Source organism: Dunckerocampus dactyliophorus, chromosome 18 (genome assembly GCF_027744805.1).
Source record: "Dunckerocampus dactyliophorus isolate RoL2022-P2 chromosome 18, RoL_Ddac_1.1, whole genome shotgun sequence".
Classification (NCBI taxonomy): domain Eukaryota; kingdom Metazoa; phylum Chordata; class Actinopteri; order Syngnathiformes; family Syngnathidae; genus Dunckerocampus; species Dunckerocampus dactyliophorus.
Window position 1 is genome coordinate 15,309,742 of NC_072836.1, and position 20,830 is coordinate 15,330,571.

The following is a 20,830-nucleotide window of genomic DNA, read 5'->3' on the forward strand; positions in this document are numbered from 1 at the left end:
TGATCAATGTCTGCCTTTCATATTCAGATAATAAAGCACAACAATATCAAGAGATGGATTTAAGAAAAAAATAAATAAACACTGATACGTTTTACTATGCTGCATTCCAAACACTCGGAATTTGGATACGTACTGACGTCACACACTCTTGGCGCTCCAGTTCACAATTTACAAAATCAAGATGGACGCCTCATAGAATTGTTTTCCCTCCTTGTTCTCTCGACTTAGACAACAGAAACAAATACAAATACCAAGTCCACGGAGCACCATTGCTGAACAGGAAAAACAGCCTCGAAGGTATGTTTGTTTCTCATCGTATTTCACGGGCACTCACACAAGTTGACGGTCCTGTTAGCAGATGGATGGGTGGTTAAACCTATGTTTGGCATGCTCTAGTCTGCTATTTTAAATCTCAATTAAATGTATATTGTTTTCTTATTTAACAACAGGGGCAGCGTTCACGCAGTTGCTAGCCGTTGTTGTCAAATATGCTTGCTCGCGTATAGCATTTTTTGAGGTCGTTCGGACCTAGATGTCAATTAAAACATCTTGAAATATGATATATGTTTTAATTATAAAGCCCAAATACAAATATATAACAGCTAAATATGAAAAAACTATGCTAGGTAACTACAGTACAATACATTTCTTACGTCCGTCATGTTTTGTTCTCGCGATATTACCTGTGAGTCACGTGACATTCGTCAGTTCCGGTGTCGTTAAACCGTGCATAATGAAGATGCCAATTAAATAGTACTGTATACGTAATTGAGGTGTGTAAGGAGCTGCATCAAAAAGTCTGCCTTGACAAAGATAATAATGCTCAGGAGAGGTATTACTGGTAACAACACGTTTGTATGTCATAAAAATTGTAGTTTGCATTGGTGTAGAACAGCAATTCCGTCATACCAAAGAGTAAGGAACATACAGTATGCTAATTGTCATACTTGCGTCGTGTGGTTTAGCTGCAGGACAACACGAATGGGGCGCCGGAAATCGAAGAGAAAGCCTCCCCCAAAGAAAAAAATGACGGGCAACTTGGACACCCAATTCACGTGCCCGTTCTGTAACCACGAGAAGTCGTGTGACGTGAAAATGTAAGTTGAACTCAGAATGCCTTGAAAATGCAATAAAAAGCACCCTTAATTCAACAGGAAATATCGTTTGTATCCAGGGAACGAACACGGAACACAGGAATCATATCGTGCAGCGTTTGCTTGGAGGAGTTCCAGACGCCTATAACATGTATCCTTTGGGAGTGTGTTCTCCAGACTGTCATTCATCTTATGTTACTTTGTTTTTTTTTTTTACAGTATTTAGAAATGTGTCAACCTATATTATATCTTCAGTGTTTGCATTTGCGGTGTTCCTTAAGACATTTTTCAACAGATTTGTCTGAGCCAGTGGATGTGTACAGTGACTGGATAGATGCCTGTGAAGCAGCCAACCACTGATCATGTGATTATCTCAACAGCCGGTTTCAAATGTGCAACGCACACTGTCATTTTACCTCAGTCGGGATTATTAGCACTTAAGAGTTTGCTACATCAATTCCACCCAGCATCCTTGTATTTCACATTATTTCACTACATCATTATGCAGCAATTTTTAAGATGTGTTTCCTATTCAATGGTTGTGATCGAACTTGATACAGTCCTGATCAAAATGTTAAGGCCAGTTGAAAAATTTCGATAATTTATATCTCCTGATGCCAGTGTTTCCAGGATGCTTGTGGGAATGTTGGTAAAGATGGCTTCACGGTGGGCATCCACTGTCCATTTTTGTAAACTTCCCCTGCTATCCATCCCCAAATGTCGTCAGTTGGGTTTACAGTAGATTAGGGAAACATGCAGGATGGTAAAAAAAAAAAAAAATGTTGCCGCTGCAACATCTCCACATAGCCATCTGCCGTTTGACACCCCTGCACAACCTGAAGCTCCATTGTTCCATTGAAGGGAAAAGCAGCCCATGATGGTGCCTTGTGGGAAAACATCTCAGGTGGGATCTCCTTGTCATGCCTGTCAAGGTTACGTTTTTTTCCCCCATCAGAAAGTAAAACTTTCTTCCACCTTCCAAAGTCCTATGTTTGGTGCTCTCGTGCAAATTCCAAACAGGCAATTTTGTGGTTTTGAAGACGACGCGGCCTTTGAAGAATTTTTTTCTTCTTAAAACCCTTCTCTGTCTGATGGTTGGGTCTACCACTCGACTTTTTTGTTCCATAACCCTCAGGATCTTTTAAGAAGTTGAAAATAACCCTTTTACTGCGTCCAACCTCAGCAGCAGTGGCACGCTGTGAGAGGCCTTGCTTGTGCAGCTCAGCAGTCCCACCGCGTTTGAAGAGAGAAAGCTTTTTTGCCTTTGCTATTAAGAGAGACAGAAAGTGACATTAAATCCACCCTTTTGGCAGGAATTTGTCTTTTAAAGGCGGCGGTCGTACATTTTTGATCAGCTGCTGAACAGCATATTTCACTTGAATGCTTGTTGCTTACTCAAAATGTTTTGTCAGGCATTTTTCAACTGGTTTTAACATTTTGATCAGGAGTGTATATACCGTATATAAACACCTCATTCACCAAAAATGTTTTATAAGTACATAATACAGGTCAAATGTACAGCACACATGTGCCACTGTTAGAAAGCCCACAGTTTTTACACATTTGTCTTCACTGATGTCTTTTCGTGAAGCGTTGCGATTTCGCACTTTGTTCGGCGGTCCTTGAACGCACCATAGTTGTGTGCCGTGACAATGATTCCATCTGTTCGTGGATCATCTTTTAATGTCATTCATTATTGGTGGGAACCTGTATATTTTATACATATGAGGCACGTTTAGGGTGTAAACCTGGACTGTGTCGTGGGTGAGCAATGGAAATTGTGTGTTAAAAATAGACATTTGTATGGGTGTCACAATTACTCCATTTGTCATTTGCTGGTGATCCCCGGACGTAAACCAAGCAAAAAAGCGGGGATCAACTGTAGTATACATAGTGATGATTTAACCCTTGCGGAATAATTAGAACAATCATTTCAATTCATGTTATCGTTTTAAGTATTTAACATATTTTACCGTTTGTGGCAAATGAAAGGGAACAAAAACGTGTTTTGTGTAACAAGATTTTACACGTGTATTCCATGACAGTAACTCACAACTGTATTTTTAATGTGTTTTTATTGCACAAATGTCATGTTTAGTGAAAGCCATTATAGAAAAAGAAAGAACTTAAGTACAATGTCGAAACACAGCCAACTCTTGAAAAGTGAAATGTTACCATTAACTATCGCCATTGTAGACATCACAGATCAGTAAATGCACTGTAAAAACTGCTTTTCCTCAACTCATTCAATTAAAGGAATGTTAAAAGATGTGACTGTTCGTGTACCTGGTGGGAAGCTTTCGGGACACTAGATGGCGCTCCACTCCAAGCTGCTTTTGGCGCATTCACGTTTGATATCTGCTAATAGCACAGGGACTGCAAATCTAACAGTATGAGCCACACTTCAGTCTGAAAAATGTACTGGTGACGTGTGCATAGCTTGCGTGCCAGCTTAACATTTTCCATCGCAGTGCATCCATCACAGCTTGTGGCACGAATAGCAACATTACATTCAAGATAAAGTGGTGGGTTCCAACAGTACAGTACAGTAGCTTGATAAGAGAAACTCGCGTGTGTGTTTAACAACAACTGATCCTGCGTTCTGAGCAGAGCGACAACGTCGAAGCTGAGAGAAGTTCACAAAAGGCAAAAAAGGCATTTTTTTTCTTGTATAAAATAATAAAAGCAAGCCTCTTTGCTGTGTAAGAATTTGTGGTGACTATAAGTAAATCAGCTTTCAAGCATGTCTAGACCCCTCTCTATATTTGTATTATACTTCAACAGCCAAAGACACATTCCACACGAACCGCATCAATTGTACTTGTACCAGTCTACGGAATCAAAAGGCAATATGTTAGGCTTCTGACTATATTAGGTGATTTTTTTTTAAAAAAGTGTCCATATAAATCTAAGGGTCTTTTGAAGAAGGAGGGCCCTGCGAAGCTTCTATGAAAACATGGATCCGACTCCCAAAAAGGTTCAGTAGCACCAACATGGTAACTTCTCCATGACAGAAACTGCCAAATTCTGTTGTCGGGACATCTAATTACAATACAAGAATATAATGTTGTGGAAAATGATCTATAAATATCTATTAAATATCAACCTCTGAGTGTCTGGTACCATTCTCGCAGTGATTAAAGTCATCAGAGAAAGAGAGAGGAAAAAAATAAAGATTTAGGATGAAAATACAGAAGTTGGCCACAACATGAAAATTTAAAAGTAAAAACACTATTATTGTTTTACTCATGGAAACATTTCCCAAGAGTAAAATGTTTCGAAAAAGGCCAGGAATGGAGACGACAATGACGTCAAATCAGTGTTTAAATAACAGTCTGGGTGGGCGGGTTTGCTCATCATTAAGACAAGTCGTGGTTGGTTGTCTGGAGTTTAGCAAAGAAGGGGGTTGTCTGAGGCCGCCTGTGGTTCTCTTAGTCAGAGTACTGGTTGTATCCGTCAAACTCCACTTCACTCCCGTTGTTGTAGTAGGCCTCGGTGGGGTTGGCGCAGTACTTGTTGTCATAAACCTGGCGGGGGAGGCCGTAGGTAGTCATGCCCTGCTGGGATGCCACTTTGTTGGTGCCCATCTGCAGGGATATAGTGGTGGTGTCACAGTTCTCCAGCTCCAGCTTCTTGTCAAAGATGTGCCTCCTTGTTCCTGGGGCTGTCATACCAGACTGGAGAGAGACATAAGTAAGATGACAGTGACTAAAAAGGTTAAAATGTCATTGTTTAGGCCAGGGGTGGCCAAACTTTAGAAAAATGAAAGGTTGGAAGTGCCACTTGGATAGTTTGTATACCAACACATATGGATATACTAAGAAGTATATATACTGCATCTCAGCTTTGTCATTAAGGTGAAAAAGTGCATTATTAGGATGAACTTTGGTCTTTGCTCAATTTTTTCCCGTTTTTTGTTTTATTTAATTTTCCCAATATTTAAACTTTCTTCTTAAATAACCTTCATAAATGTACTTCTTGTAATATTATGACTTTATTCCCATAATATTTTGCCTTTATTCCTATTACTTTTTCCACAATCTAATTTTCTAACAAGACAACTTTATTTTGTTTTTTTTTCTTCATAATATGACTAAAAATAATTTAGGAATATTTCAACTTTATGCTACTGAAATGATGTTAATTTTCCTCATAATATTATGTTTTTCTCTTAATATTTTGACTATATTTTTGTAAAATTACTGCTGTTTTTTCTATTTTTGCTGCTGTTGTTTTTTTCTTGTTACAAGAATATTTTTAGAATGTGACGCTCCCAATTTCCCACACGTTAGGCATTAAAAAAGTGAAAGGCATGCATTTACTCAATCAAATGCAAGCCATCATGACAGGCGAAATATTTGATCCTGACATGGAGCGCACCTCCACAAGCTGTGTGGCTTATTTTGCAGCCACGAGCAAAAGAAAAGCAAAACACCATCGAATTCAAGAAACAGCAAAACACAAAAGGTGGTCTACGTTGTTTTCGCTGCCACGGTGCTGACTTCAATGTTCGTTCATCCCTTTCAGTCTTTATTTACATGTATTTCAAATTGTTTTCTGCATGTAAAACTATAAAAATGTGTTTTGTGTTGACATTATTGGCTTTCTGGAACAGATTAATTGGATTTACATTATTTCTTATGGGAAAAATTGATTTGGTTTGAGTACGTTTTGGTTACAGTCTGACTAACCAAGGTTCCACTGTATTATTATTTTCTACTGGAAAAGTAAGGTGCATTTCCTCACCTGGTTGGCTCCTTTATTGGTACCCATCTGTAAGCTGATGGTGGACTGGTCCATTGGGTTGTCCATGCCCATCCTCGAGTCATACAGATGACGTCTTGTGCCGTAAGAGGTCATACCTTTTTGGCTGGCAAGCTTGTTGGTACCCATCTAAAAGATAAAGCAAAATGAAGCCTTATTCTCCTTATTTATTGTTCTCCATTCCTCTATGCACCAAATGAGATACTGTGTGTTTCCCGGTCTGTCAAGCGTTTCTGGAGCTTTCAGGCATTACTGCTCTCTTAAAAAGTTAGAAACCAATCAATTCAAGATCTTCTAAAATGTCTTTCTGTGAATCACCACCTTAATGTGGTGGAGGCTTTTGAGTGCCTGCGTGATTGCTATTTTGTTGGGGGCTATTTAGTCCCCCACAGTCTGATGTGAAAGTAATGTGAAGGGATTGCACTTTGCCCGAAAATGGGATACTTGGGCCTCTACCTGGAGTCAGGCCAATAGGAGGGGCTAGTCGGTCAGTGCCGGGGGGTTGCACTTTCGTCCATGGAGAGAGCAGAGCCCAAATGAGCAACATGGTACAACTCTATTGCCCTTGCAATAGACCCACCACCTGCAAACCATAAAGGAGTGGCTCTGGATGTTGTGGGACTGTCATGGTTGACACCAGTCTTCAGCATAGCATGAATGTCAGGGACAATACCTCCGATTGGGGTGGTGGTCTCCCTTTGAAATATGCAGTGACGTGCAGTCAGGACCATGAAAAAAAAATAAAAATGGCCAAAAAAAAAGGAAAGAAAAAAAAATCATGATAACATACTATATATTAATATTTGTCCATTGAACCGTGTTATACATGTATTTTCTATAGGATTCCAATCGTGTTTAACATTCACTTATGGAAACATTTCGCAATTTGCACATTCCCTGATCAAAAACCTGATCTGAGGCTGCAGCGACTCGTTCCTCTCCGCTTCGTGAGCAGTCGAGCCTACCCTGAGTGCATCATTTTTCATAAACTGGGTTGAATAGCATGCGCCACTCTTCTTTGCCGGCAAGTATGCCATGGCTATCTGTGAGAGAAATTATGCGGCGAGGCGCACGGTCCTCCTCGGGGCGTACGTGAGCTGGCAGGTGCTTGTTGCTGCCGGCCATTTTATAGAGAGGAAAAGCCAGTGTTTTGTTTTTTTCTTTATCGAAATACACACACGGCAGCGCCAGTGTCAATGGTGTCATCTGCAAGTCAACTGCAATAAAGACCTCAAAATAGAATCAAAGTTTTACAATACAAATAAAAAGGTTAAGACCTCAAATGGTTTTTGGTGTTATTAAAAAAAAATAAAAGGGATTATGAAATAGTTGAAAAAGTTTTTGAAGAAAAGCGAATTATTCTCTTCCTTTTCTTCTTGACCTCTTCATGAGCGACTCGTATTAACATTATTATTAGAACACAAGGAAGTTATACCAAAAAAAGGAGTCAGCGCCTCACAAGCACTGAACCTCACCGCACGTCACTGGAGAAGACAATTTGTGTCCTGCGAGATGGTCTGGGGGAACCCATGTTATGTGGCCCATCACTCATACCTTTGGAGGGGTTTGGTTCACCATGCCAGGTGTAAGTCCCAAATGAGTGGTTGATATAAAGCCCAGATGCCCAAGGTAAGCTGTATGTCAAGGCTGCCAAATCACTCCAGTCAGTGGATTCTGTCATCATTGCATGGATTGCACATCGTCCATAGTTTTCCAGTTTGAAGAATGCGTGACAGAATGAGCGAAACAGTGAAGACGTCCAACAGAAAGTTTCTCACTGCTCTACGGAGACACCTACAAATCCCCCATGCAGTATACTGTCAGCATTCTGACCTGCAGGCCGATGATGTTGCGTCCCTCCCTGAGCTTCTCTGGAGCAAAGCGGCGCTGCTGTTTCTCAGCATACTTCACTCCGATGTCATACTTCGAGTGGAAACCTTTCGACTTGGCCTGAGAGACAATACAGTACAGTAAGCAAAATGTCAGCATTATTATGTGCATGCATGTTTTGTATTACATTACTTATACTCTATTAAGATGAGGGGTTTTATGCAGGGCTTTTGTGGTATAATGTATCAATATGCAGCTCTATCGTCACTCTCTTTTCAGTACAAGCATAACTGCAACAAAATCCATTTTATTTCGAAGAGGTGTGTCATCCATTAAGGTGCCACCCATAATAAATAAAATAAGCACAGTAAACAACGTAGATAACTCACCATTCCCGCCAGAGCGATAAGCGAGGACTGGACCTGAGTGTGGTTGACATTCTCAAACAGGTCGTTGGCCTCAAAGATGTCGTGAGGCTTCAGGCCGTACTCGGTGATCGCACGGACAAAATTTCCAATGTTTTCCAACTGTGGAAATGAAGTAGTCAATGCTTTGGGTCAATGGTTTTCATAGTGATAATGCACAAACATATATCTGGCAAGACATGTACAGCAACGTTTATGGGAATTACCTTTACCCATATAAATTATAGACATATTTATTCATCATGAAATGAAATGGCTAGATTAAATACTATCCACACATCATTCTCATCTCAATTATCATACATCTTCTCTTTTTAAAAGTATGTTCTGCTTGGAGTGTGTGGTGTACAAATCTCAGGTTTATGGTAGGTTTTCCAGTAAATGGCATGCTTGAATAGTGCCTTGATAACTGACTGATGGATTTTGGTTGGGGTCAAGCCTTACCTGGTGCCAGTTTTGACTGGAGTGGTTGATCTTTTTTACAGAACCGGGCTGAAGAACATTGATGAGTCTGTAAAGAGAGGGATGTGTAAAGCACAGATATAGCCAACCACATTAGCTTCATCTGCTTACAGTCCATTGAGATACCAACAAGACCTCCATCATCAATTCTGCCTCTACAAAGACAATAATCAGTTTTGATTGACACTATTACAACAAAGGTACAATTTATAATGTATATTATCGTCGAAGTTTAGAGCGGGAATGCACTGTTACTAAAATAAAAGTGGATTCTTGCATATTCGTCACACCGTAAATTTCTGTTTTTTTGATCAAAATATTTTTTTTTATTTGTGGAAAACCCATAATTTACGCCAGTTATTGGTTGTCATTTGCCATGCCCTACGTTAGTTGTTCTTTATATGCAGTGAATTAGCTTGATGATTACACCCACGCCACCTCTTGGAGCGAGTCGGGGGGAATTCTCAGGTCATTTCTGTAGTCTCCTGGATCTTCCTTGTGAATTTCCGTTAATCATAACGGCCAAAGCGATGTCTTCTAGCCAGCAATTCCCTTTGCCACGCTGTCTGTGCCTCCTTTTTTGTAGTTTATGCTCCCTTCCTACTCTTTCTGCATTCTCTTTCTGCAGCTGCGAGATAATATAGACTTACCTTTCTTTTCTGAAGTGAGAGCATCGTCTCTGGAATTGAACATCTTGTAGGTCCCCAATGAAGCTAGGGGCAATGCCTGGTGATGCATGCCGTTTCACAGGACACAGCGGGACCAAATAATGCCACAACTGCTTCACAGATACAGGAAGCGCTGGGGACAATGCATACCCGTGCGGGAACAATACGCATCACCGTACTATTGTCGTGCACTAGACGTAAACAGTACTTGATAAGGTGTAAGTAGGTAGTGCGGGGGCGTGGTCATTTCGTGCCGATGCGAACCATTTTCGGTCACGAATTGCGTGCCATGTGTGTAATTTATGTATAAACAGAAAACAAACAATGCACAAACTAGTCTTCAGTTTTCAGGCGTGGATAAATAAATAAATGACACACATTGCCGTGGCAAGATGCCACAAACCAACGGGGGTTATGAACCCAAATGCCTACCTCTAACACCCAGTGCAAGCAAAAAATACCAAATGTGTAATATGCTGAGAAGTCCCAGCACACACGTCCCCAACATCAAAATACCCAGCATGCCTTGCGGTTTATACATTAGGATAAAATAGTCTTGTTTTACATGTAATTTAGAGTGTAAGCGTTTATTTCGATGTGGTGCAGTTACATTGTGTGTTGAACATGTTTTACATGTTATTTTTGGTTGCACCGTGAGTGAGGGAGGCGTTTAGTTTGTGTTGGAATGTCAAAATAGACACTCGTATGGACATCCCAAGTACTTGTGGTTCTACCGTATGGCTATTAAGACATAAGAGGGTCGTAATATTAGAAACAGCTCCCAGTATGGTGCAGTGCAGGCCTACACGTATGCCAACTGCACCCACAATAATAAATGACCAATGTGTCAATCAAAACTCAGCATTATATCTTCCACAAGTCCTGCAATAGACCTCATTAGATGATGTCGGTGTGCACAATCAAGCACCGCTGTGTTTCAGTGAAACTTACTCGCATAGCACTACTCCATCTTTCAGACTCTCCATGAAGTTCTCGCCAATCCTCTTGCCGGTCACATCCTGAATCCATAGCCTTAGCTCCTCCTCCATATGTGGGTCATATTTCCCTGCCAGCTGAAGAGATAGTAGAGGTTAAAAGGTCACACTATGCCAAAACAGAGCTGGCCTTACAGGTAAATACTTTTGTTGCAGGTTCATTTATGTATTATGTAAATTATGGCCATGTTCCGATAGCTATTTGATTCGGCTTGCATCACTGATGAACAGTATATTCACCATTTTAGGTCCTTTAGTACTGGAAAGGCAAATATTTGTGTTTTCTGTTTTGTACTGAATACTTCAATTTTTGTATTATTTTTCAAACAAAATTGTGATGATATGTATTTTTAAAGTTTACACTACAGTAATCACGTAGAAAGGACAAAAACAACAAATATGTATTATATATTTGAACTGATAAAGCGTGGGAAATGTAAATAAAAAAAAAAAAAAGGTTAATAGGCAAAACTTGTTTAAAAAAGTGTTTTACAGTGGATCCCTGCACATTCATGGCTCCACAAATTTGCAGATTTTTGGTAAAAAAAAAACAAAAAACTATTTTTACTCCCCCCCCACAGAAACACTTCCGCTTTTCCGCAGAAAACATAATACAGCCAAAGTGTAGCGTGTAATTGTACCACTGTTAAAAAAAAAGCCCACAATTTTTTACATATTTATGTTTTATACTTCACTGATAATGTTTTTTTTGCCCAACGCTGAGATTTCCTACTGTGTTCGGCGGTCCTAGAACACACCATTTTGCTGTTTATTGCACAAGTGAAACGTATATTGAAATATACACCGTTGACTCCCATTCCATCTGTTCATCAATAACCTTACAGATTTGGAGCCGTGTATCAAAATTAGACATTTTTAATGGGTCCCTGTTGATTACTAAACGTAACGCCCGCAAAAAGCAGAGGTCTACAGTATATGGCTTTGGGTGCCCATGGAAATGTTGGAGTGGTACAGATGAACTGGAATGCAAATATAAAATACAATTATTAAGAAAAACATACTGGATTTGCAGATACACAAGACTGCATACCAACCCACAACAAAATAAATAATACACCATAATTGTAGTCACTTGTGGATTGACTGTATGACAGGAGGACTTTGAATAAGTGTGAAAAGGACGAGGTTTGTGGATACTCTACCCTCGTTCCCTTTTTCTGACTGTCACTGATAAGTCCTGCCTGTCTGAGATGAGCAGCCAACACAAGCAACATTTCCAAGCAGGGGGGGATAGTGTAGCTACCACTTGATCACACCAAACTTGGGAGAAACAGCTTTCCCAGACACACTACCACCGCCCCCTCCCTCTGACTAACCTGCTCTCCACTTGCCGATTGGCCAAGCTCATATTTCTCACTGCCTTTCGTTCAGTCTGGCTTTTCCAGAATATTCCCTTTTACAGTGAATAGCATTCCGCGTGAAAAAAACAGGCCGACACTGACAGGTCCTGCTTCCAGCCAAGGTACTTAAGCTGTATTGTTCCACTTCCCTGTGGAGCCACAATTGGTTTTATTTCCAGAAAGTGGGTCACTTTAACATTATTATTTCATAAAACAGAATAAAAGTAGTAAATAAAATATAAGACAAAGATACTGAAAAAAAACGAATGGACCAGTAATGTAACAAATAAATAGCCACGTAATACGTGCATTTAATAGGAACCTACAACAAAAGTAAAGCACTATATTGCATTTGAACTGTACTACTTCAAAGCAAATGTTTCCAATACAGCAACCCCTCGTTTATTGCGGTTAATTGATAAGGGAACTCCCACAAAGTAGGATTCCTCATTTAGAAATGGAATATTTTCAATAGTTGGAGCATAGAAAACCTGTTTACAAACTACTAAATATGGGTTTAACATTATTAGAGCCCTCTAGACATAAAATAACACCCCTATGGTCACCTTTATACTCATATTACCCAATACAGTAGACATAATAACAGAAAATAAGACTTATCAGACAAAAATATGATTTAACACAGACTCACACGTGAGTATTGGGAGAGTTCCTTGATGGGTTTTTTTTCTGGACACCGTGCTTGCTGCAGTGGCTATTTTGTCATCAATGTAATATTGCTTATACCAAGTGACTAGTGTGGAATACTACATATCATGCCAGAAGGCTTCTTCTGAATTCCTTATATTTTTATCTTTCTCCATTTACCAATTTTTATGCTTGAAAATGCTTAATTTAGGTAAAAAATTTATAAAATTGTATTCACTGTACATATTTTTTGACTAATAATAAGCTGTATTCAACCACGAAACAGCAATAATTTATTGATTTGTTTTTGAAAGACCATGATAGAGAGAAGCCGTGATAGTCAAGCCACTAAGTGGCGAGGAATGACTGTAACACACTCAGTATGGTGGCCACACTAAATCCATAGATCCGTTTTCTATATCGCTTATCCTGTTCAGACCCTAGACGGATCGCCAGCCAACCACAGGGCACCACAACCAACCATTCCCACTCACATTCCCACCATCAAAATAAACCCACGCCGACGACAGCCCAGTGAACCACACCGACAGCATCGGAAACATTTTCTCACAAATACGCTTTAGTTTGCCATATTTTTTAAAAGGCAGTACAGGTTAGCCATCATTCACACAGCATCCCCATTTTAACCCTTTACTTTTTGTACAAATCCTTTCTCAACTCATACATAATATAGAACAAGTATAAGATCTGCCTCACATGATGATTTCTTGCTTGGATCATGCCACACCATCCAGCAACATAATGCAATCACAAGGCTCATTCGAGGTGATGATGTCACACGTCTGTAATGGAACGTCAGCATGCTACATACAATAAAGTACATTCAACACTGGTGCAACGGTATGCTTGCTTGCATCAGGTGGCCTGATGGGAGACTCATTTTTTTTTTACAATGTTTGAAGTCCTTTTGGCCTCTAGCTACTTTGTGATGTCGCTATTTGACTACTTCAGAACTTTGTAGCGTGGGTGTACAACAGTGCAGGGGTTCCCAACCCAGGTAGTTTAATGATGGACAAGCAGGTACTTTTTTTTTTATACCTACTTCTCTTTCTCTGTCTTTCTCTCTTTCCCCCGTTTGTGCACCAGGTCATCATGCACTATTACTGTTGCTGATAATGCTGTTGTGCCCACTGTTCTCTCATCCCCAGAGGCGATTCTAGAATCTGTTGGGGCCATAGGCAAAAATTCACTTGGGGCCCCTTTGCATACCGCCACTGTTGTAGACGTTCAAAGTCTGTCAGCCCTTGGGGGCCCCAAGAGTCGCCTGCCCTGGCGCATGGAAAGCAGCACCTGATCCTGTTTTCTCTACGGCTACCTTCTGTTCCTCTGCTTTGTCTTTCTATCTCAACCCAGCCGGTTGAAACAGACGAGCCTGGTTTTTGTTTGAGGTTCCTTCCCTCGAGGGAGTTTTCCCTTTGCCCCCATCGCCAAGTGCATGTTGATGCGGGGTTCTGTTGGTTCTCTTAAATGTATGAGGAGCGTAGCTCTACACCTGCTCCATGCGTAAAGTACCCTGAGATAACTTCTGCGGTGGATCGGTGCTATATAAACTCTTTGTTTGTATATAATTTGTTTATATACTTTATACAGTACAAAATATAACAATAAACAAATGGTTGTATGGATTGTATGGACATACTTTAAGTAATAGATGTTATAGTATAGTACAAATTTCCATACTTTGGTCCTGCTTTTTGAAAAATTTGAACCAACCACCTTTCAGTCCTGCAGCAAAATACAGGGGAACTTGGCACTCTAAAGGTTTGGAGGTTGAATATCTCCAAATTCAGCCCACGCTTTCAGCGAAACGATGTACGACAGGACAAAGACAAAAGCAGCTTGGTACCACCTTCATGTCCTGTGCTCCTCTGGGTCATTGTATTTCCAATAATTATTGCTGGTAAAATTTACAAAAAATCCTCACAAATCTGGGTTGGTTTCTGAGTTGGATTGTGTTCAACTCCCAAGGGTCCAGTGCATTTCTTTTCCTGTGACTTGTGTAAGCTGCTGGCACTACGTTTGCTCCACCATCTACCCAACAAATGGGGGGTCCTGCTGTGTTCCGTCAGGACAGTGTTTTGTCATTCTTGACTGCCATGTAAACTGTTTAAAGCCAGCACACTTTCTCAAGTTCCGAGCGAGGACCCCGGTCACTCCTTAAAAGGCCATTAGTTTATGACTGATGGACCTGTCAGTCTGCCGGCTGCATCTTTGCTGCTCCTCCCTGACATCACCCTACTGGAACGTACCATCTAACTGTCAACGGAGGACTTATTGTCAACACAGCAAATAACTCAAACATGGCAACAATGCATCTATGATCTAACTGGGGATGAATACCAACAAAGGAAAACGATGTCAGCCTGCTGATGTGCACATCTTACTGCATGAGGAAAATGATGAAGAGAACAGCTGACCTGACCTTCTGCACACTGAATGTCATCTTGGTCTGATTCATCACAGCATACAACAGACAACATTGCGAACATGAAAAGTAGTCAGTGCATAGAAAACCTGTTTACGACCTTCTAAATACAATTTTTAACATTATTAGAGACCTCTAAACAGGAACTAACACCCCTATAGTCACCTTTACACTTGTATTACCTAATATAGTAGACAAAATAAGTAATTTAAAACATAAATAAGACTCGTGCTTTTGAGTGTTGCTATAAATGAGTTCCCAAGGGTGCCAAGAGTGAGTAGCGGACTGGAAGTGATGTCAGCCGCAACAGCAGTTTTATAAGGGATTTTTTTATTAGGGATTATTGTGCCTGTGGTGAGATAATTCATACGTGCAATAAAAGCCTGTTGTTGTGGCAATCAAGTCTGGTGATCGTGGGTCGAACCGACATTATAGTAACATTATTGACACCTGGTAACCACTGTAGAATTCTACACTGGTTACCTGCCTTATATTTGTATTTTAGCCCATTTAGTCATTTTTGATCTAGAAAATGCTTAATTTAGGCAACAAATACGTAACATTAGTTTAAATATGTATGTGTTTTGACTAATAATAGGCCATATTCAATACATAAAAATGTGACCAGGGTATGAATAATGGTGGGCTTTGTCGGTGCTGAACCAAATTTGGACTGCTCAGCCTTGGAAGAGGTCTGCATTGTAATGAGTGCCATTCGGGTGAATTTACTGTGTAAGTCGGTTTTCCATATGAACTCATTCCAAAACGACCAATGAAAACCAAAATGTACAAAAACTGAGACAATTTTACCCATAGGAAATCATGTAAATCCAATTCATCTGTTCCAGGCACCCAAAATTCTAAACAAAAATACATTTGATAGAGGATAATTATAGTTTTACATGTGAAATAATTAGAAATGTCGACTGGATGGAAGTTATAGTTGATGCAGACGTTCCGTACACCCTGGCAAGATCAAATTCAATAATGTTTCCCACCTTCTTTATCAAATTTCTGGCACTCGCAACTTTCCTTGTACCCATGGCGGTTTAGTTAGCAATCCCACTTCACAAGAAATGCACGGACAGTGAGTCAGCAATGCGTACAATGCTTGGTTTTGGCAATCAATTTTGCAAAACGACAGAGTGCAGGGCAAACGGACAAGCTTCTTACATGCAATATTGTACAAAAACCGAGACAGCGTAGAAAGCATGAAGCAAACCTTTTTCATATGAAAATATGAGGTTTGAATGTACTGTATAAGAAAATTGCTGATGATTAAACCTTAAACTAACATGATAATTTGATTTTCTTTCATAATTTCTGAAAAGCTTTGCTTAGCCTGGTTTGGTAAAGATCTTTTACAGGATCGCCGACAAGTCGCCAAGTATATCCACGGGTATCCAACAGGTAGCTCACGAGATACCAGGAACTCACCACGTGATTTGAATAAGTGCATAAAATGTTTTTGGTTTTTATAACTGTTCAACTCAAACATTAATCCATCCATTTTGCATGCCGCTTATCCTCATTAGGGTCGCGGGGGTATGCTGAAGCCTATCCCAGCTGACTTTGGGCTGGAGGCGGCGTACACCCTGGACTGGTCGCCAGCCAATCGCAGGGCACATATAGACAAATAACCAATCACACTCACATTCATGCCTATGGACAATTTAGAGTCGCAACTCGAACATTATGCCTCCTTATGACAAATTACCACAAAAAGACAATGACCACACAGTTTGAGTGGACATGTTTCATAAATAAAGCATAATTACATGTTGTTGTGCAAATAAAACACAAGGAGCTCACCTCATCTTTGATTTATGTGGTAGCTCCCGAACTATATTATTATGCACTGAAATACTTGAGATCCTTTAAAAGCAAAAAGCTACTAAGGCCATACTTCCAGCTCCAAAACAATCACCCCTCTTTTATGGGCTTATGTAATCAGAAGAATGAGTGAGGCAACATGAAATGAAAATATGAGCCCTTCTGACTCATAGCAAGGATAGTTGAATGTACTGATGAACTGCAAGCATCCTCACGCTATATTCATTCATACTTGTATATGCAGTACTTTCTATTAGATTGCTTAATTGATGAATGTCATCATTCAGTCCTTGGTAGCACTTTAAGTATGTTCACATACATTTTAAAGCTAATGCAATAGTAAAAATAGGAATTGTAACACATCCAAGCTTACCTTACTCTTGACCTCGGCGGAAAGTCCGAAGGCTGGGCCGCTCCTGAAATGCTGTGACATGTTAGCTGCTGAGTCTATTTACAATGAAAGCACGCTAGAGCTTTAAAGATGGACGAACGGGTCACAATTCTGAGTCCGGGAGAAGGGGAAACACACGGGGAAGTCCCCAACTAATCCGCGGGTCTCTTCTTATATTCGGAACCGTCCCGTTTGGACAATGGCGGTGAAGTGTGGAGGCAACTTTCCGACACTTTTCAGAATGTGTTTTAAAACGCTTCCCAACTGCGTGGCCTCTGATTGGCCGAGGCCTTCGTCCAATCACGACATAGCGTCCTCATCGAAGCGAGTGATGTCATCGCTCCGGTATTAGATCCAATCGGTCACTTTTTCCACCTCCTGGACGCTCAGGGGATGATGCTGGTGGAGAGATACACTTTGGTAACGTTATGTCACTGTCTTACGCCATTTTCCCTCACTTTTAATCATCAATATAATATCAAACAATGGCTGTAGGACTGGACATATATGCACATTTCACAAATGAATAGCTGCTGTCTTAAATATTATACTACCCATCCATCCATTTTTTTTCTATGCCGCTTATCCTCACTTGGGTCGTGGGGGTATGCTGGAGCCTATCCCAGCTAAATTTGGGAGAGAGGCGGGGTACATCCTGGACTGGTCGCCAGCCAATCATAGGGCACATATAGACAAACAACTATTCACACTCACATTCATACCTATGGACAATTTAGAGTCGCTAATTAACCTAGCATGCATATTTCTGGAATGTGGGAGGAAACGGGAGTACCTGGAGAAAACGCACGCACGCACAGGATAACATGCATATTGCAAGATGCAAACTCCACACAGAGATACCCAAGCGGAGTAAGCTAAATAAGCTAAATATTATATATTATGAAATATTATAAGTATTATAATAATATGCATCAAATTAAATTACAGTACATACACAAATTGTACATGCAGTGCAATACTAGCATATACCAAAAAAAACCTTAAAAAAACCCCTAGATAGATAGACTATTTTTGGTGGAGCCCAAAAGTGAAATTCAATTCATGATAGGGCCCTGGAAGCACCCCTGTCTGGGGTTCAAGGCTTCCTCTACATATACCGCTTAGGAATGAGATCCACAAGTTCAATAATGGTCTCATCAAACCAGTGAATCTTGTTTCTCACAATCTATCTGAGTTCTTAATGTGTTTTTGGCCTTCCCTCCCAGTTGGAGCTGAACCATCCGTTTCTTGGTCACCTTTCTCATCAACGCTCTTCTCCCCGAGCTGCTCCATTTGGCTCGGTGGTTAACTCTGGAAAAAGTGCAGTTGTTCCACACTTCTGACGTTGAGAAATTATGGAGGCCACTGTCATCTTGAGAACATTAAGCTGCTGATATTTCATTTTTGTATTCTTGCCCAGGTCTGCGACTTGCCACAGTCCTCTCTGTGAGCAGTTCCTTCCACCTCACGGCTCCCGTGTGCGCTGATTGGGGTCTAACCATATCATAAACACGTCAGGTGTACGAGCATCAAGATGATCAAGATAAATGGAATGACTGAGTTGCTTTTAAAGTATCACACGCAGCAAATTGTGTGAATACTCATACATTGGAACATCCGAAGTCAAACACTTTCCCTTCTGTGGCGCTGGTTGACTTCCAAGTTGTTTTAATACATTTAAAAAATTATAGGGAATAATACAAAACTGTCACTATCGTAAAATCTTCACTAACTACACATGCAATGATTAAACTGAGGTTCCTGACAAGGTCTTTGCGGAGCAACAGTGTCAAAAATATATGAAGTCCAGGAAAAATATGTTACTTTTTGGCAAGTTAGTCATTGGCCACGTAATACTAGACGAATGATTTTATATATTACCTGTATACAGTATATCCACTCTTTACAATAATCTATTTTCCACCATATATACAGTATATAATATAGGCAATATGTCCATATGTCCATTTCAGTTGGAAATCACAATCCATAAAGGTGTTGGGGGTTTTCAAAATGCCGGGAAATGATATTCCTATGGTTAAAAAGGGGGATATGTAGGTCAATTTGTGGTTCTGTGGTTATCATCACATTTTATTTGTTTGTTGTGATTCGCACTCTTGTCGTGCCGTGACAAAAAGTAAAAAAAAAAAATCCCCCCCAAAAAATAAAAATTAAATTGCAAAAAATACCTATTAAATATCATTTTAAAAAGAATCAAATGAAAATATACGATTAATCATAATGGTGATTACAATTATAATCATTTCTTATTTCAAAATATTTTTACTGTATTATAGTTTTTTTTTATCAAATAAAATGCCTTCCTTTGAATTCCATGCTTTGTAGTCTATCAATGTTTGCCATTTTTTTCATATCCTCTTGTAGAAGTCGCCACGTGATGAACTATATGCTAGAAAGCGTTTGATTTCTCACAGTCCGTCAGAATAAAATGTGCACACTGGTTCTCATAAGGTGAATTACATCCAAAAACAGTGGCTACATTTTGGTTAAATACAACCCTGACAAATGTGTTTGAATGTCATGTGATTATACTGTAAATAGAAGTGACTACATAGAGCCTGACATCACTCAATGAGATGTTTTCCTCTTTTACACCGACGTCTAAACACTCTCCTCGTACTCACTCGATTAAAAGGTGAAAGGAATGCGGAGGATTCCGGGGGTCTATGGAGCGGAGCGACAGAGGAGGCGGCTCAGCTACTCCCCATTGAGAACATGATTCACCCCATTGTTCGCTCTTTTGTTTGTGTCACTAACAAACACATGGGCGCATGCCAATCCAGTGGCGAGGGGGGACGGAATGGACAGATATGAGACTACACACACGCACAAAGAGTGACCTCAGATGATAAACTGCGACAGGAGCTTTCACTAACCTGTGAAGTTTCACTGTACGCTTACAATGAATTTGTCTTGTGACCGAGGAACACAAACAAACCCTATTAAAGATATTTTTCCAGCAGGGCCCAGCGATGACATATCCAATAGCAAGTGATGATGGACCAATCCGATAAAACACGACTCGATGGTGCATCTGATTATTTCGGCCATTTCTCATACAGTAGAAACTGTTTAAAGTGCTCATGTCACCAAAAAAAGCTACAAAAACCAAACTATAACAATAACAAAATGAAAGTACTCACTTAATAAAAACATTTTTGCCATGCTGCTGTCACGGATAAAGAAACAAACTACGAAATAGGAGTGAAATGAAATGGTGACTTTGACACGACTTTGACAAGGCCCGCGGCGGGTTTTCTGAACCGGCGCCATCTTGGCTGTGACGTTACGACCAGAACACGTTCCAGGAAACAGATTCAAACACACGCAGCCATGAACTCACAGGACAACCAGGAAAGTGACATGTTCACAACAATAACTCAATAATAACACCGTGTTGTGATGAGTATCATATAACACACAAAAAATGGCCACAAGTATGTTTTTTGACTCTCGGTAAGTGACACTGACAGCTATGCACACTGCAAAATAAAATACCAGTGAATAACGATGGCTCCTTATTTAGCCCTGGAATGAAACCCCATACTATTATTCTAAGATTCCTAGAATAGATCTAGTCAAAAAATATGGCTTTACTCACTGAAACTGACGGACTGACTGCAAGATAGGCTAGAAAGACGAGTGACAGCAATCCATGTTTTGCTAGCAATTCACGTCTAGAACACTTACGGATGACACCAGCATCCATGTGCAAACAAGCACGGCCGTGAACGCACGACACATTCACAACAATAATAACGTTCACTAATATTGTGTTGTGAAGAGTATGACATGTTTTACTGGCAGTGATAGCCACTGACAGCTATCAGCTAGCTCTGTGCTGTGCGACGATTGTTGTTCAGCTAGCAATCCGGCATGAAAAGCCATATTA

At 40.2% G+C, this 20,830-nt stretch overlaps 3 protein-coding genes across 4 annotated transcripts in view; 2 read left to right on the plus strand and 1 right to left on the minus strand.

The window, feature by feature from the left end:
- Positions 1-20,830, plus strand: part of swsap1 (SWIM-type zinc finger 7 associated protein 1) — an 87,408-nt gene that overhangs the window by 41,141 nt on the left and 25,437 nt on the right. The window lies entirely within an intron of this gene.
- Positions 49-4,748, plus strand: elof1 (elongation factor 1). Its single transcript, XM_054760526.1, has 4 exons — positions 49-297; positions 966-1,097; positions 1,175-1,245; positions 1,390-4,748. Exons 2-4 carry the CDS (start codon positions 982-984, stop codon positions 1,452-1,454), a joined length of 252 nt encoding a protein of 83 aa, XP_054616501.1. The 5' UTR covers positions 49-297; positions 966-981; the 3' UTR covers positions 1,455-4,748.
- Positions 3,152-17,165, minus strand: cnn1b (calponin 1, basic, smooth muscle, b). The gene is made up of 7 exons (XM_054760514.1): positions 16,900-17,165; positions 10,195-10,316; positions 8,558-8,624; positions 8,078-8,215; positions 7,692-7,808; positions 5,841-5,987; positions 3,152-4,771 (listed from the first exon to the last, which is right to left on the minus strand). Exons 1-7 carry the CDS (start codon positions 16,957-16,959, stop codon positions 4,526-4,528), a joined length of 897 nt encoding a protein of 298 aa, XP_054616489.1. The 5' UTR covers positions 16,960-17,165; the 3' UTR covers positions 3,152-4,525.

Coding starts and splice junctions, on each gene's coding strand:
- elof1 (XM_054760526.1), top strand. CDS start 982: ATGGGGCGCCGGAAATCGAAGAGAAAGCCTCCCCCAAAGAAAAAAATG. Junction 1,098..1,174: donor AAGTCGTGTGACGTGAAAAT/GTAAGTTGAACT, acceptor GTTTGTATCCAG/GGAACGAACACGGAACACAG. Junction 1,246..1,389: donor GTTCCAGACGCCTATAACAT/GTATCCTTTGGG, acceptor ATTTTTCAACAG/ATTTGTCTGAGCCAGTGGAT.
- cnn1b (XM_054760514.1), bottom strand. CDS start 16,959: ATGTCACAGCATTTCAGGAGCGGCCCAGCCTTCGGACTTTCCGCCGAG. Junction 7,809..8,077: donor TTATCGCTCTGGCGGGAATG/GTGAGTTATCTA, acceptor ATTGTCTCTCAG/GCCAAGTCGAAAGGTTTCCA. Junction 4,772..5,840: donor CCAATAAAGGAGCCAACCAG/GTGAGGAAATGC, acceptor GTCTCTCTCCAG/TCTGGTATGACAGCCCCAGG.